This window comes from Medicago sativa, chromosome 3, assembly GCF_051527215.1.
Source record: "Medicago sativa cultivar Bolivia chromosome 3, Bolivia_mono, whole genome shotgun sequence".
Lineage (NCBI taxonomy): Eukaryota > Viridiplantae > Streptophyta > Magnoliopsida > Fabales > Fabaceae > Medicago > Medicago sativa.
In genome coordinates, this window is record NC_140751.1 from 9,652,727 (window position 1) to 9,669,257 (window position 16,531).

The window sequence follows — 16,531 nt, forward strand, 5'->3', positions numbered from 1 at the left end:
AAAATGTTAAAACTAAAAAGCACGATTTCTAGCAAAATTATGTGAAAATTATGAGTTGTAACTCAAAATGGTGTGAAAAGTGTGAGCCTCAAACACAATATTTATAGCCAACATGTATGAAGCAATCAATAAACTTATTCCCTTAATTTATGGATGTAGTAATTGAAAATAAAATCATACATTAATTTTCAAAAATTTATATGATTAAAATTAGAAAGAAAAATAAAACAAATACTCATGATACATACTCATGATACATAGATATAGATTAATCCATTAATTTCGAAAATATTTGGATTTTTTTATTATAATTTTTAACTCGGTTCTGAAAAAATAGAGGTCTATGTTTTTTTTAGTTATAATTTTTAACTCGATTTTTAGATAAAAAATAAAAAGAGGTCATTTAAAAAAAATCGTATCATATTAAGATTGTTTCGATGCATATTTCTTTGACCAAATCATATCAATAATATTCTTATTCAATTTGGAAAAACTATTACCATTTTCGGTTCGTATCATATTAATAATATTATTAATTTAGAAAATCAATTTAGAATAGTTTCATAAAATAAAAGAATAAACATAAAACAAAGAATCTTCTTTGTTTTAATGAATAATTCTTTGACCAAATCATATCAATAAATTACTGATCAATTTGGAGTAGCTATTGCCATTTTCGGTTCATGTCATATTAATAGTATTTTTGAATATCATTGCGTAAATTTATTAAGAATAAAAATAAAATAATAACATTAAATGTCAAATGCATGAGAATGTTTCGATTACTCCAAATGCATGAGAATGCTTGGTTTACTCCAAGGTGCCACATGTCATAAGAATACATATACATTGAGGTAACACATGTCAAGAACAGAGGAGAAAAAAATTATTTCCATTAAGGGACATGAAATAGGTCCTAAATTTATATAATATAGATACTTCACTTCTCTAAAGAGTTTTGTTAGCTTCAAGACCCTCTTCAAGTTAATCACTTTTCAACTTTTGCTTTTGTATACTCTATTTTCTTCCCTTCATTTCTGTAAAAGTCTTTGGTGAGAAAATCTTGAAGTGTTTTCAGAGCTTTCTTGGTTTCTTCACTTCGAATTATTCTGTTGGATGATTCAGAAATTACGTCGATGTCATTATAAAGTGAAAGAATTGAGGTTTCATAATCAAGAATAGCATAAAATGCTTCCATGTCTGCATCATCCAGATTAACAATTGGTGGTGTTTCTATAAAACTTGTGACATTGGATTTTTGCTGAGCTTTTGATCGATGATCAGAAGCTATCTATCATGTTTGATCCTACATGAACAGGAGAAATTTAAAGAATAAGGATTTAATTCATATACACCTTCAAAGTACAAAAAATATCACACCGTCAATCAATCATAATTGTCAGATAATTAAAAAAGTTGGGCTTTATGCATAAGTACTCTAAAGTCATCCATGTTATTGGTTGTGATTTGGTTACAGTGTAAAAAAATATTACACTGCCAGTGTATCAAAGTTAAACTCGAAAAGTAGATGTTGTGTTTTTGGTAGAACAATGATATGCATGTGTTTCCAAATGTTGGAAATTATGCAGAAAAGAAACTCAAGTTATTCAAAGTAAGAAATTTTTTACTTACTATAAAAGGCATAGGGTTCTGACCACACTGTAAATGCTATTGAATTATTTGTATAACCATACTCTTTGTCTCATTGCACGACACATTTTCAGCCATAAATTGAGGTATCTAACAATTGGTACTGAATCACCCATGTGACTTGTACATACATGTTTTAAATTCAATTATGGATCCTGTAATGTGGTAGGGCTAGGATTCATCTGCTGCACCTGTACAATAAATCATGAACACTTGCACGTAGCATTCTCTACATTACTTACAACTTGTTTTCCTACAAACTAAACTCATCGTCAATTAACTTCCGTTCAGCATCGAACGATAGTTAAAAGTTTTGAGTTGTTCGAGGTACCGTTGAGTAAACCCTAAGTGCTTAAAGAACAGTTTTCTCTAAACACTGGCGATCATAGTAAATCAGGCGTTACACCTATCAATTGTTTCGACAATGTTCCCATTTCCCAACATAATTGTGAGGATAGAACCTTATTGTTCCGACTTAAAATCAAAGATTGGTGTTTGGAGAAAGAAAAAAAAAAGTAAATAAATGATAAGAGTCGAGGCCAAAATGGTTTAAAAAAATAAATTGAATTTCATTGTAAATGCAACATACATCGTTTTAGGCAATTTATGCCAAAAAATTTGTGCATAAAAAATGGCTCACAAACTTGCGCTCTCCATAATTTTAAATCAGTAGTATTTTTTAACAAATGTTAACGAGTGTTTTGGGGCTTTTTTACACTGTTACACTTGTTTTGAATATTAAGTACCAAAGTACCATTGTTTTCAAATTAAGTACCAAAATGCCACTCTTTTTTGTGACTTTGACAATCCTTCCACCAAATGCATGACATGTGTACTTGGCAAGTGGGAGAATAATTCTGTTTTGTCTTTTGTGTAGCTATTTCATTTGGTTTTCAAATAGTTTTTTTATTTCTTCTTTGTTCCATTTTCATTATACGTTGTTTTTTTTTTAAAAATTTTATTAATTGTTTTGTTATAATAAAAAATGTAATTAAAGTTCCTATTTTATGTAATCATTAATTGAAGTTTTTTAATTGATTAAATAATTAAACTAAATTTTAATTAAATAATTAGTTATTTAATTAGTGATATTAAAGAAAAATGGAAAATAAAATTTGACACATAAAATATATTATAGATTACAATAATTTGACACATAAAATATATTATAGATTACAATAATTTGACCTTCCAATACACTACTTATCAAAAGAAGTAATTGGTATATAACAACAGATCAATTTCTTTGAGGAACATTAGTATTGTTAGGACATTTTTTCTTGTTGTGTCCCTCATTTCGGCAGATACTACATCTCTTTGGGTGTCTACTACTCTCCCTTTGATCCATTTCAGTATGAATTTGAGCCGACTGTGGACGACCTTTCGGATCCCTCCGCATGATTGGATTGTGGCACAATTCAATTCCATCATACTCTGGCCAGTAGGATTGATGAGGAACTGGTTGAAACTCCACTTGGTAAACGTTGTAAACATATTGTAATGTGTAACAGGGAGACACATACATCATGAAGTCATGGTGAATTTTCGAACAAGCAGCTATAACATGTGAGCAAGGATAATGTAATGCCTGAAATTCACCACAATCACACCATTTTTTGTCAAGGTCTACCATGAATGTGCCTGTTGGTCGGCCGCTTGGTGGACGAACTAACTCTTGAACACTAAAAATACTTTGTCCCCGATTGTGAATGTAGACTTGATGAGTGTTTGATATTGCTCGTTCTTTGGCAAGATTATCCATGACTTTATCCGAGTAAATTTTACCAGATGCCATCATTGCTCGGGCCTCACTCCCTCTCTTTACGAAAAGTTCAGTAGACCTGTAATAGGTTGCCTGAACAATTGGACTAATTGGAAGATTGCGCACCCCTCTTAGTACATTGTTCATGTAACGCCCTCCTTTTTATTTAATTATTTTAATTAGTTTTAGAATATATTTATATGATTGGTATGATTTACATGATTTATGTGATATTTTCTTATGTTATATGTTGATATTTACTAGCATAATATAATTGTTATTTGGTGTAGAAATATATTTGTTATTTGTTATAGATATATTTGTTATTTGATGTAGAAATATATTTGTTATTTGTTATAGATATATTTGTTATTTGGTGTAGAAATATATTTGTTATTTGTTAGAGATATATTTGTTATTGGTGTATTATTATTATTAAGTGGGGGAGAGATATATTTAATTTAGAAATAAATAAGATTATGAGGAATAGAGTAGTTTTGAGGTGTAAGAGAAATAAGAAGGGGGTTAGAATAGAAAGACGAATAAGTTGTTGGGCCAAAATAGATTTAGGAAGAGCGTTTAGTATTATAAATAGAGAAGCTTAGGTTAGAAAGAGTTTACCGGAAACCGCTTTTTGGAAAAGAGGAGAACAAGAAAGAAGCGAAGATGAGAGAAAAGTCAAGAGAAGAGGAGAAGACCTTAGGAAAGAAGAACGCTGCCGCTGATTCAAGAATTAATCTAAGGTGAGGGTGAGACTATCTTGCATTAATATTAAGTTGTTAAATCATTAGATTGCATCTAACAAGTTGGGGAAAGTTTGTGAGAATTTGAGAATTAGGGTTTTAGAGAGATTTGATGATTAGATGATGAAAACTTGTTGAATTGATGTAGAAATTGTATACAGTCCTTAGATAACCCATAGGATGATTATTGGATGTAGTTTTGAGGTTAAAACCATGAAATTGGATGAGATGTTGGTGAGTTTAAGAATTAGGGTTTAATAATTGTAATAGGTTGTTAATAGATTTGAGAACCCTTTGAATTTACATACAGTAAGTTGATGAATAATTAGTGTTCTAATGATAGGGCAATCATAGAGTAATGATTAGGATCAAGTTTGGAGAGTATTGGATCGAATAAGAAGTGGAAAAGATTTTCCCAAAGCGAAATCGCAGCTGAACTGCGATTTTGCTGTCAATGTGCAAAACGCGTTTTTATTGTCTCAGTTTGACAAGTTTAAGTTCCGAACTGGGTTTAGCTGTAAACACGAAAGTTGTAGGTATGGATGTTAGCTTTCTAATGCCGTTGGTCTCACGTCAATAGGCTTTATAGAGCTTGAGTTATGGTCAAATTACTGCATGTAGGTCACAGTGAATTTTTATGGACTTTCAGCACAACTTTTCCGAATTTAAAATAAAAACTGGTATTGATCGGTACAGAATTGGTCTTAGGCGTAAACATGAAAGTTTTAGATAATTTTGTTAGCTTTCTAGTGGCTTTGGTTTTATGTGAAAATAATGTTTGGTCTTTGAGTTATGATTAAAATACTACAGGGAGGTCTTAGCGAAATTGTACGGTGACAGCATTCTCTGTTTCATGTTTTTGCGTTTTGTTCATATGTTTCTGTTTTGAATTGATCTTTGTTCTAAACATGAAAGTTGTTGATATTTGTGATATCTTTCCAGTAGCTTTGGTTTGACATGAAAATATGTTGTGGATAATTTATTATGTTTTTACAAAGATACATAGTGAATTATTGTCGATGTTTAAATACGATGTTATATGAAGTTGTTTATGATTGATGAATATGATGTTTTAAGATGTTGTTTATTATCATTTGATATTGTTATATTATGATATGACATGAATTATTTATGTGATCCATATGTTGTCAAGATGTTAAGATGTTAAGACGTTAAGATGATAAGAGTTGTTAAGTCGTCGAGTCGTTATGAAGTCATCAAGTTGTTAAGATGTTATGTTGTCAAGATATTAAGATGTTAGGATGTCATAGATGTTCATAAAGTTTCTAAGACGTAAGATGTTGAGTCCATGCATACTCATTTAAAGATGAGGGCTCATGCCCTGGAGCTTTTGCTCAACCACGACGATGGAGCTTTTGCTCAACCACGACGATGGAGCTTTTGCTCAACCACGACGATGAGGGCTTATGCCCTAGGAGTATATTTATGCTCAACCACGATGATGAGGGCTTATGCCCTAAAATGGTACCACATGCATTTGCATTTTCATGATGATCAAAGATGGTTTAAGACGTTAAGAGTTGCATAGTCGAGTCTAGATGCATTGTCAGGTCAAGTTGTTAAGATGTCAAGTTATCGAGATGTTAAGATGTTAAGATGTCAAGTTGATGAGCTATTAATGAAGTGCTTTATGAATGATTATGATGCTTAAGATGATGAATGATTATGATGTGTATGATGATTGATTACGAAGTTGCTTATGATGATTGATTATGAAGTTGTTTATGATAAGATGCTATGTGATTTATGATAAGATGCTATGTGATTTATGGTATGATGTTATGTGGTTTATGATATGATGCTACATGTTTACTAATGATGATATGTGATGATGTATGTGATATTATTGATAATATAAGATGAAGTATATGACTAATATAGGAAGAATAGTGACACTAGTTAAGAAAGTTTAAGTTGTTAGATATGATTAATGAATTATAAGATGTTTAAGTTGTTGAATGTACTTTATATGATTTATATGCTTTATATTATTGTTTGAGAAATCTCACCCCTCTGCTTGGAAATGTTGCTCTTCGTATGGGTAACTTGCAGGTAACCAGGATTAGTTGCGGTCGTGAGTGGACTCCTCACAAGTGTGTCTTAGGTGCTCTGATACGTAATGGGATGAGATTATGTCTTTACTTTCTGTTCCTTACGTATTACTTTATGAATCTTTCAAGAATTGATGTTGAACTAAGTTTTATGAAATTTTATATTGAGGCCCTTGTGCCAAAGATTATTTAAGTCGTCAAACTATTCCGCTGCGAAGTTTTAAAGATTATGTTGTTATATTTTTGAAGGATAAATTATTATTCCATTTACGTTTTTTTAAGAAATGTGACATTCCGTTTTATGATGAAAAACTCTGATTTTATTTAAGAAATTTTTACGTTGTGAAAACGGGGTGTTACAGTTCACACACTCAGAAATGTTAGTTGTTATGTGGCCCCAACGTCTCCCTTCATCATGTGCTTGTAGCCATTGTTTCTTTGGAATATCGTCGACCCATTTCACAGCATCATCAGACCAATCCCTGATTTGATTCCTGTAGTGTGTGATGCTTGGTTGAGTCATTGAGTATCCTAAAGGCACAAAAATTAACGTTGTTTAGGACTTCATAAAATAAATTATATATGCTCGACAATATATAAGAAAAATACTAACCCATATTGGTTACTTTTTTTTTCATCTCCGTGTTCTTGAAAGTCCTCATGAAGTTTTGCGCTATGTGTCGAATGCAGAAGACATGATGCCAATTACTGTTTAGACGCCTAACAGCACTTTTGATTGACTCATGTCTATCTGAAATCAAGCACAGATCGGGTTGGGGCGTGACCCACAATCGCAAGCGTTGGAGGAAGAAAAACCATGCATCAGATGTCTCACCCTCAACAATGGCGTATGCTAATGGAATGGTATTGTTCCTCCCATCATGAGCCATTGCAATTAGTAATGTCCCACGATACTTACCATACAACCATGTTCCATCAACTGAAACAACTGGCTTACAGTAAGTAAATCCTTCGATGCATGGTTTGAAACTCCAAAAGAGACGTTTGAAAGTAGCCTTCCCTGGAACAACATATCCATCCTTAATAAAAGGCACCGTTTCAATATCAGTAATAGTTCCTGGAAGATAAGTTTGGAAAGCAAGGAGCCACCTTGGAAGTTCCGTGTATGAATCCTCCCAATTCCCGTAAATCATCTCTATAGCCTTTTGTTTTGCAATCCATGCTTTCCTGTAAGTAGTAGTATATGCGTACTTTGATCGTATGTGTGCAATGAGCACTGGAACTGAGATTGTAGAATCCTGCTTTACCATTTGTAAGATGCTTTGGCAAATGAAAGCTGAGGAGAGTTGTCGGTGATCTTGTGAAACCATTGATGATGCACAAGTATGTGGACCATGCAGTTTTGTGATCTTCCAGACATGTGATTTCTTGCTAAGTATAACTCTACATCTCCACATACAATTTTCGATGGGACAATGGACAATCCACCTAGTGGTATCAGAGTGTTCAACCACAAAGTCTGGGGCCTCATTCATATGGTATTCTTTTACGCACCGTATTGCCATTTCTTTCGTAGGGAATTGCATTCCCTCTTGTAAGTTTCCAGGTTCTGGAATAAGGTAAGATTGGTTTCGGGACATAGAGTGGACAAATTCATCTTCAACATGTTTTGTATCGTTGGAGGTCACATTACGAAAGTGTAAGGGAGGGTCAGAGAAACGAATGTCTCTGTCCTCATCGTCATTGACGGCATGCTGGGCAAAGAATGTCATCTTCATTCTCACTAAAATCTCCAACTTCTTCGTCATGGACACCGGCCACAACACTGACACGAACACTGTCATTTTGGTTGTCTAGGGGGAATGATGAGTTGAGGTCAATGTTGTGGGTGGATTCAGATGGTCGATGTGTTGATGAAGAGGGCATGGAGTTATGACTGGTTTGTGTTTCAATAAAAGGATATGAACTGGGTATGGAGTGAGGGTATGACGAAGGTGTTGGCTCAATATATGGTGGTTCTACATGGGTTTCATCACATGAGGCATCCATCAAACCTGCGTAAACCTCCATTGTTGAAATACCAAGACGCTTACATGTCATGAACATGTCAAACATCATCTGAACATCACCATCTCCTACAAGATTTAATGACTCATACCAGACAAGTCCTTGTGCAAGAGTTGTAGGGTATCGATAAACAAGATCCACCACCCTCTTGGAGTTGTCTGGTTGAATCCTTTTCTGGATACATTGGATAAGTCCATCCAGTTTGATGTTTTTCTTCACTTTAAACAAGGATGAATTATTGCATGAAAATACAACACCTTCTGTGTCTGTTCTTTGAACATGGCCGTCGTAATATACTTGGACAAAATATTCTGTTGGAGGCATGATTATGGGTTGGATTTCGTAAGATAGTTTCTAGTGTAGATGATGACGATGATGATGAGTTTAGATGTGTGGTGAATGAGGGAGGATGACATTTATTTATATTAGATTTAATTAAGATAACGCTGACGTCAGCGTAATCTGTAGATGCACTCTGATTGGCTGACTAAAATTTGGATAAGATAATGATGACGTAAGCGCTTTCGTCAGCGTAATCTGTAATCTGGGTTTGATTGGTTGACTGAGATTTGGATAAGATAATGTTGATGTATGCGATGACGTCAGCGTAATCCGTAATCTGAACTTGATTGGCTGACTGAGATTTAGATAAAATAATGTCGACATCATCATCCGCGTCAGAGGAATTCAAAATATGATTGGTTGATTGATATTTAGATGAGATAACGCTGACAAAGACTTAATAATTTGAGCTTAATTGAAATATAATTAATTAAAGGGTTAATTAAGTTTTTAGTCCCTATAAATAATCACAGTTTTGTTTTTAGTCCCTATAAAATAAAATCACACTTTTTAGTCCCTCTGACATTTTCCTTAAGCATTTTAGGGACCAAAAATCTTGATGGAAATTTTTGATAGGGACTAAAATGCTGATGGAAAATTTTTATAGGGACTAAAAATGCTGACGGAAAATTTTATAAGGACTAAAAAATGTGATTTTATTTTGTAGGGACTAAAAATAAAATTCTGAATATTTATAGGGACCATTTACTTAGCTAATCCTTAATTAAATAATTAATGTTTAATTAAATTTGAATTAACAATTTAATTAATATTTAGTTTAATTAATCAATCATTTATTTATACTTAAATTAAATGAAGAAAAAAGAAAGAAATTAGACGTAATAAACAAAAAAAACAAAGAAGGAAGAAAAACTAAAAAACTAAATGTAAACAAAAACAAAAAGAAATTTTACACAAAAAGACAAAACCAACTAATTTTCCTCACTTTTTTCCTTCTTTCAAGCCAATCACGTGTCCCACCACTTCTCAATTACAAAAAGAGTGGTACATTGGTACTTAATTAAAAAAGAGTGGTATTTTGGTACTTATTTTTCAAAATAGGTGTAACAGTGAAAAAAAGCCGTGTTTTGGTTACTTTTTAAGAATTAGTAAGAATTTATGAAAATGTATGTATTTAATGTATTAGAAGTCAAATTATTTAACGTTTATAAAAGTTATTTATTTATTTGAAAATGTTTAAAGAATACCATGAAGGAATTCATTAAGAAGACTATTTTTTTTATCAAGATAAAAATTGAACACATTAAAAGTTACTATTAATAAAAACCCACTTGAATTTGTTTGGTGGTATTGGCTTGAAACCTAAAAGCGTGATGTTTTTCAATGTTTCGTGTTCGATTCTCCTCGATGACAATTTAAATCGGTTAATTTAGCTTCTTAAAAAAAAATACTATTAATTTCTTAAAAAAAATTACTATTAATAGGTGTGAATTAAATTTATCCGAAAGTTTGTCTACTTTTTTTCTTTCTTTCTGGTGGTCAGAGAGGAGTCATTTTATAATGATTTTGTCGCAAAAGCAAAAGATAACTTTCCAAGATTTCATAAGAACCCCTTTGTCGCGATTTATGATAGTATAGTAAAATCCATTACCTTTTTTTTTTGACAGAAAAAAATCCATTCTACCTAAAAATCACGTAAATTGATAAGTTGATAAGATAAAATTTCTAAAAACGACGACGACCAAAGACCTCAAAAAGTTTGGCATAGTGGTCAACGACAACAAGAACATTAGTCATTACTATTATAAAAACTTTTAAAAGTCACGGTCCTACCTTAGGTAGTAGGTATTACATCTCCACGGTTTAAAGTTTGAACACATTGTTATAGAAACTCTTAAAAAAAAAAAAAAAAAAGAAGTCACGGTCCTACCCTACCTTCAAAAGGTGACAATACTTTTATTTTAGAAGCTAAAATAGATTTAAATTCCGAAAAATTTAGTCTCTCAAACATAAGTTGTGTCAGAGAAGAACTAAGATGATAAAGTATTAGTTACATCAATTTCCAAAACAAAGAAAGCTAGCGCTCAAGCCACAACAAGCTCGAACACCAAAAAACTACCTACTTACCTCAAAAAAAAAAAAACACAAAGAAACTTAAATAAAATGAAGCTAAGCAGCTGCTCCTAAGCACAAAATAGGATTAAGTCATCATGTGTGATAATTAAAAACAAAATTAGGATGGTTTGCTGTCAACCACCAGAAGAATTGTAGCTTAATTTTATCTATAAGCTGATGAACATAATTTCTTTTTTGTTGGAAGACTAGAGTTCCTGTCACGTCAAACAATCCAAGCACAAGAGAGCCAAATCAAGTAGAAAGTAGAAGAAATGGTTTTCGAGAAGCCACCTAGTGAACGAAATTGAAGAATATGTTCATGAACAGTAGCTGACTTGACTGAAGCCAATCCTAGTCAAGTATAAATATCGTACCAAATTTGTCCAAGAAAATACAATGCAAGAAAAGGTTATCAATATCCCTTCTCCTGATTAAGTTTCCTGTTGTTGGAAGTTGGTTACGCAATAAACGTCAGGCGAAAATGTTGACATTTAGAGGAACCTCTTTGTGCCAAATAACTGAAGCATGATCATTGTTGAAAGTTTGATCTCTTGATGTTAGGAAGTTGTAAACACTAGCAACATTGTATTTTGAAGAGGCATGAAGTTGTCAAGTCTACATGTCATTCACATTATCCTGCAAAACAATTGACCCCCCCCCCCCCCCCCCCCCCCCAAGCTTATAACCTAAGACGCCATTTTCACACCTCTTCGCCCTCCCCAAGCCTAGATAAAATATGGCTGTTAATTTAAGTCGACGATAATACTTCCCCTTAAAGCTCAAAATAAATAATCACTGTACTGCTTCTTCAAAAAAAATTGTCGCAGTACTAATTCTGTTAAAAAACAAAAGCTACAATATTACTATCTATGTTCCTTATTATATGACCCTTTTTGACAAAACACGGGTCTTAAGAAAGTTTATTATTGTATTAAATTTGTCGACAAATGATATATTTTTCCATATTTACCCTTCTATAATTAAAATCACAACTCATTATTTTTCTATATTAATTACCCACTACACCCTCCGGTCATTATCATAAGCAAAAATCTTCATTTTACATTCATTCATTAAATGATGTATGTGGTCTATAATAAAGACTATATGCATCATTAATTGAATGAATGTAGAATGTGGATTTTTGCTTATAATAGTGACCGGATGGTGTACTTTACTTGATTAATGCAACTAGTTAATTTATCATTGTACCGATAAAAGAAAAAGAACGTGAATGAATTAGATGACAAAGTTGGGTGATTGAATGTAGACTAGACTAGTGGGCAAGGCCATGGCAAAAAAATTTGGAACATGAATGAACATTCACTTTCTTTTTTGTTCAAAAAAATTTGGAATAATTTTTTTCCCAAAATTTAAATTATGGAGGCTCTAAAATTTAAATTTTTAGGAATTATTTAGTAAATTTATGGCGTCGTTCTTTTAGGAACAAGGAGCATGAAACAAGAGTAAACAAGGAGCATAAAACAATAGTGTGTGTGTGTGTGTATATATATATATATATATGAACTAAACATATTCATTGTGAAAAATTATATGCAACTTCAAAGAAGGGTAAAGAATGGTGTATGAATAAGAGTTACACCCCTTTTGTTTTCCCACGTAACACCTTATTGCTGTTCTTTTATTAAAAGAAAAAAGAATTAATTGCGTTACACCTCTTTTGTTTTCCCATGTAACAACTTATTGCTGTTCTTTTATTAAAAGAAAAAAGAATTAATTGCTATTAAAAAAATATATATGTAAAGGTTGCATCACCACCATTGGGGTAGCTCATCGCCGCCTCGGTTTTGTGTTGGTTGCTGGTTCACACTGTTGTAACGGTGGTTTTGCGCCGCTGTCATGGCAAGACATGTTTTGTTTTGTTTGGGTTGTTCTTTAAATTTTGTCAGATCGCAGGATCTGTTCACAATCTGTTTTGTCCTTTGTCTGAAACATCGTTGTTGGGGTGTGCTAGTGTCGATCTGTTGAAAGGCACGAGCCGTTCTTGTTCACCATTTCATAACAACTGTGTAGCTGCTTTTATCGTGGCGACACTATGCGTCTGCATAACATATGGTTGGTGGTTGTGTTCTTGCCTCTGATCTCTGGTTATTTCCAGATCTGCAGATATCTGCTGTTTTCAAGGCTTTTGGGTTGCTGCCACCATGCTATTGGTTCTATTGCTCAAAGACTAGTCGCAGAAGAATCCTTTAGTTGTGGATTCTTCGCTTGGTCAGAGTTTGTTGTGTTTGAAAGGACTTTGATGCTTGCTGTGTTTATTCCAGGGGGTTGTTGGTCTGTGAATGTATCTGTGTTGGCGGTCGGCTCATACACCATTCCATTGTGATCTTCAATCTGTCTCAATCATTTTTTGATTGAATTCATATAGTTTCAAATCCCTCATCAGTCTACCTGTTTGATGTTGTTCTTTAAAAATAACGGTATTAAAAAAATGATTTATTTAAAGAAAAAAGAGGTAACAAACAAAATTTTATAGTAACGAAAAAACAAGATTTTATAACGGGTTTTATAGTTAGAAACGGATAGAGTAAGAGTAATATTATTTTGACATGATATTTAACGTAAAAATAAAAGTCAAGAAATTTAATATCAAATTCCTAATTTAAATATTCAACACACTTTAAATATAGCATGCTTCCACTATATTAATAAATGGTTTGCTAACAAGTGCTCTAGATGTATTGTTTAAGGGAGAATGTTAATCAGTGCCCTAAATACATTGGTTAAGCATAAAAAATAAGTAAGTTTTTAAGAAAAAGTTGTGTAATCATTACTTGATCAAAAATAACATCTTATATTTCTAAGACAAAATTTCTATTTATAGATTTATTAACCAGTGCTCTGAGGGCATTGGTTAGCAAGATCCTTGTTTAAGGAATCTATAAAAAAACCAAAAATTGTCTTGAAAATAGAAATCAAACAATGTAAAAGTTATAACTACACAATTTTCATTGTAAAAGTTACTACATTTGAATGTTTAAACAATGTTCTAAGGATACTTGTTAGCTCCTTAAAAAAAAAAATACTTAGCATTTTCCATTAATAAACAATAAATAGACATGTTTTTCGTTTTTCTTTCATTCGCTAAAAATAGAATTCCTTTTTCAATAAATATAACAATCATTCATATGTGTGACTGTAAAAGTAATTATAATTAAAGTTAGACATTTTAATTCGATAATTACGATTAATTTATATTGTAAAAAAAATTACGATGATGGTGCATATAAATTAACCAATATTCTCGAGTTTTTCACAAGTAATCTTACAATTTGCAAGGCGTTAAGATAAGTTATAAAGTATTGTTTTATTTTATCAATTACAGGGATACAATATAATTCAATACTTATTACAACAACATAGGCTGGTAATACCTATATTAATACATTGTCCACCATGTGGATATCCATATTTTTTCTCACAGTCTGCATAGCAGCTTGGAGAACAAGCCCCTGTGCAACAATATTGGTGTGACCTTCCAATGCAGGGTCCTTTGTGTCTTTTGTCAATCCCTACGGTTGGAGTCTTCAAGCTAGTCACCCATCCTGAGCCAATATAAATAAAACACTTTAATCATTTGATTATGCAGTGTATAAATATTAATATAACATGCGTGATGTTGACTGGTGCCTCCGGAACACTGCTTAAGGATGCTAAAAAATGTAACTATTACCGTAAAAGGAAATATTTTTGCCATTTTTAGTATTAGTTACACACGTTTTAATGCAATAACTACTATATAATTTCTTTTTTTAGCATCCTTAACCAGTATCATGGAGCATCGATTAACATTTCCGATAACAAACCATAACAACTAGAAGATTTTTTTTTTTTTTACAAAACCTAACAACTAGATGATAAGATACCTTTTCTCCTTACCTGAAAACAAGATAAAAAAAATGCATGAAAGACCTAAAAGATAAGAATGATAGTTGTGAAAAGCCATTTTTATAGAATTTTTTTGAAGGATTGTAGAATTTAATCTTATATTTTATGTCTCGTAAAATATAAGAGTAACATTTTTTTCCATTATATAGACTTTGAAATGGTATTATTTTGAATTTAAAATAATATTATTAACATTTGATTACGATTTTTTTGACTCAAATAATTAATAAATAGGTAAGAATGCATTCATCATGTTGACCATATTTTTTGGGAATTCAATGCTAACTACAATATATACTATATAATACTAACTTTTCCATTGTTGCTGACCTAAAATCAAGATCAATGAAATGCATAAAACAACAAAATTAATATTGATAGTAGTAATAAAGAATATTTTATATCCTTTCGAGTCATGTCATTATAGTTTTTTTGAAACACAACAATTCTAGAGTGTTTTGATGTAATTAAAGAAGAAATCAAGCAAATCGGTAAAGCAAAGCATCTTGAAGATTTAGGAAGATTTGGGAAGACAAATAATGAATATTCAAGAAGCCTCTGAAGACGTTACAAAAGGGAGAAATTATGTTCGATGTCCCAAGACATCTTATATGGAAGAAAACACCCAAAGGACGAAGAACACATGCGATTACAGGCAAGAAAATGCACTAATGCACCTCCTGGGCATGAACTATGCACCCCGGGCATTGAAAATAACACTCAGGTGCCCCTGAGTGTATTCATGTGCCCCAGACATGGCAAAAATACACCTATGCACCCCCGGGCATGCTGACTGCGGGAAATAAATGTTTTCTTTTGCTACTTTTAAGTGGAAAAAGCCTAGTTTTGAGGCCCAAACTCAGGTGGAAACTTTGCCTATAAATAAAGTTCCACTCATTCAATATTATTCATTCATAACTAATCAGTTCAAGAGGAATGCAAACACTATGAGCTTCGAGGGAGGAGTCTATCTTCTCACTCTATGTTTTATTTCATTCATAATTTGTCTTTAGTTATCATGAGTAACAAAACTCTATTAGGGTAGGATTCTAAGATAAACTTCTATTTGATTTGTTGCATTATTTAATTTAAGTTTTCTTTTAATTTAAGTTTTTTATTCAGTTATTTTATGAATCCTATTTAATTTTAGGGTCATGTTAACTTGTGCCCTTAGGGCACATGTTAAGCAACCTAAATAGAGCAATTTTGCATTGAAAAACACAATATAACAACTTTTAAGAAGTTGAATGCACGCCTTTTAATAAGTGTATTTCTATAATGAGTATCTTAACATGTGCCTTGAGGGCACAAGTTAACATTAGCCTTAATTTTATTATTCCAATTATTTATTTCTTCTGAAGTGAACCAACCTGAGATAATGGTACTATCTAAAATGTACTAAAACGTAGAAATGGTCTTGTAATTGATATGAAAGGTCTCTGCTGACCACCATAGGATCCCCACAAAAACCGCAAAGCAATTTCAAGGATCATATAAATGGTCAGCAGTGACCGTGATAATGAACCACTCATAACTAAAATAAGAAAGAACATTTTTGAATGGATGATTAGTGAAGAATGAATGAAAGTGTTGAAGGATACAAGACTATTTATAGTCATAAAACATTCCTAGACTGTAACTACAGTCAAAGGAAATGTTTACAATGTCTAACCCGATAAAAAATTCAATTAGCACACCACAAACCCTCCAAACATTGCTTGTAACACCACAATCCATATTCTTGGATAGTTCGGATTATAAAATCTGAAATCTTCATAGAAGAATTCAGAATATATAATCTGAACAATTGCAAACTCCGTTAAAACTTAAGGTTTAGAGGGTTACATAGTTCATAACACAGGAAAAAAATTAAACGATAGGGAATGTGTTCCAAGAGGCTTTTTTGAATTTGATCTTAATGTCCTGTCAACTAACATATTTTTATTGGT

General features: G+C 32.2%; 1 protein-coding gene and 1 long non-coding RNA gene across 2 annotated transcripts; both read right to left on the reverse strand.

The window, feature by feature from the left end:
* Positions 1–6,504: 6,504 nt before the first annotated feature.
* Positions 6,505–8,538, reverse strand: LOC146935534 (uncharacterized). Its single transcript, XM_085749062.1, has 2 exons — positions 6,841–8,538; positions 6,505–6,758 (listed from the first exon to the last, which is right to left on the reverse strand). Exons 1-2 carry the CDS (start codon positions 8,030–8,032, stop codon positions 6,505–6,507), a joined length of 1,446 nt encoding a protein of 481 aa, XP_085605188.1. The 5' UTR covers positions 8,033–8,538.
* A 5,444-nt stretch (positions 8,539–13,982) lies between these two features.
* On the reverse strand, positions 13,983–15,725 carry LOC146935535 (uncharacterized). Its single transcript, XR_015030274.1, has 2 exons — positions 14,574–15,725; positions 13,983–14,239 (listed from the first exon to the last, which is right to left on the reverse strand). It is a non-coding gene; the product is annotated as an uncharacterized LOC146935535 (long non-coding RNA).
* Positions 15,726–16,531: the final 806 nt, after the last annotated feature.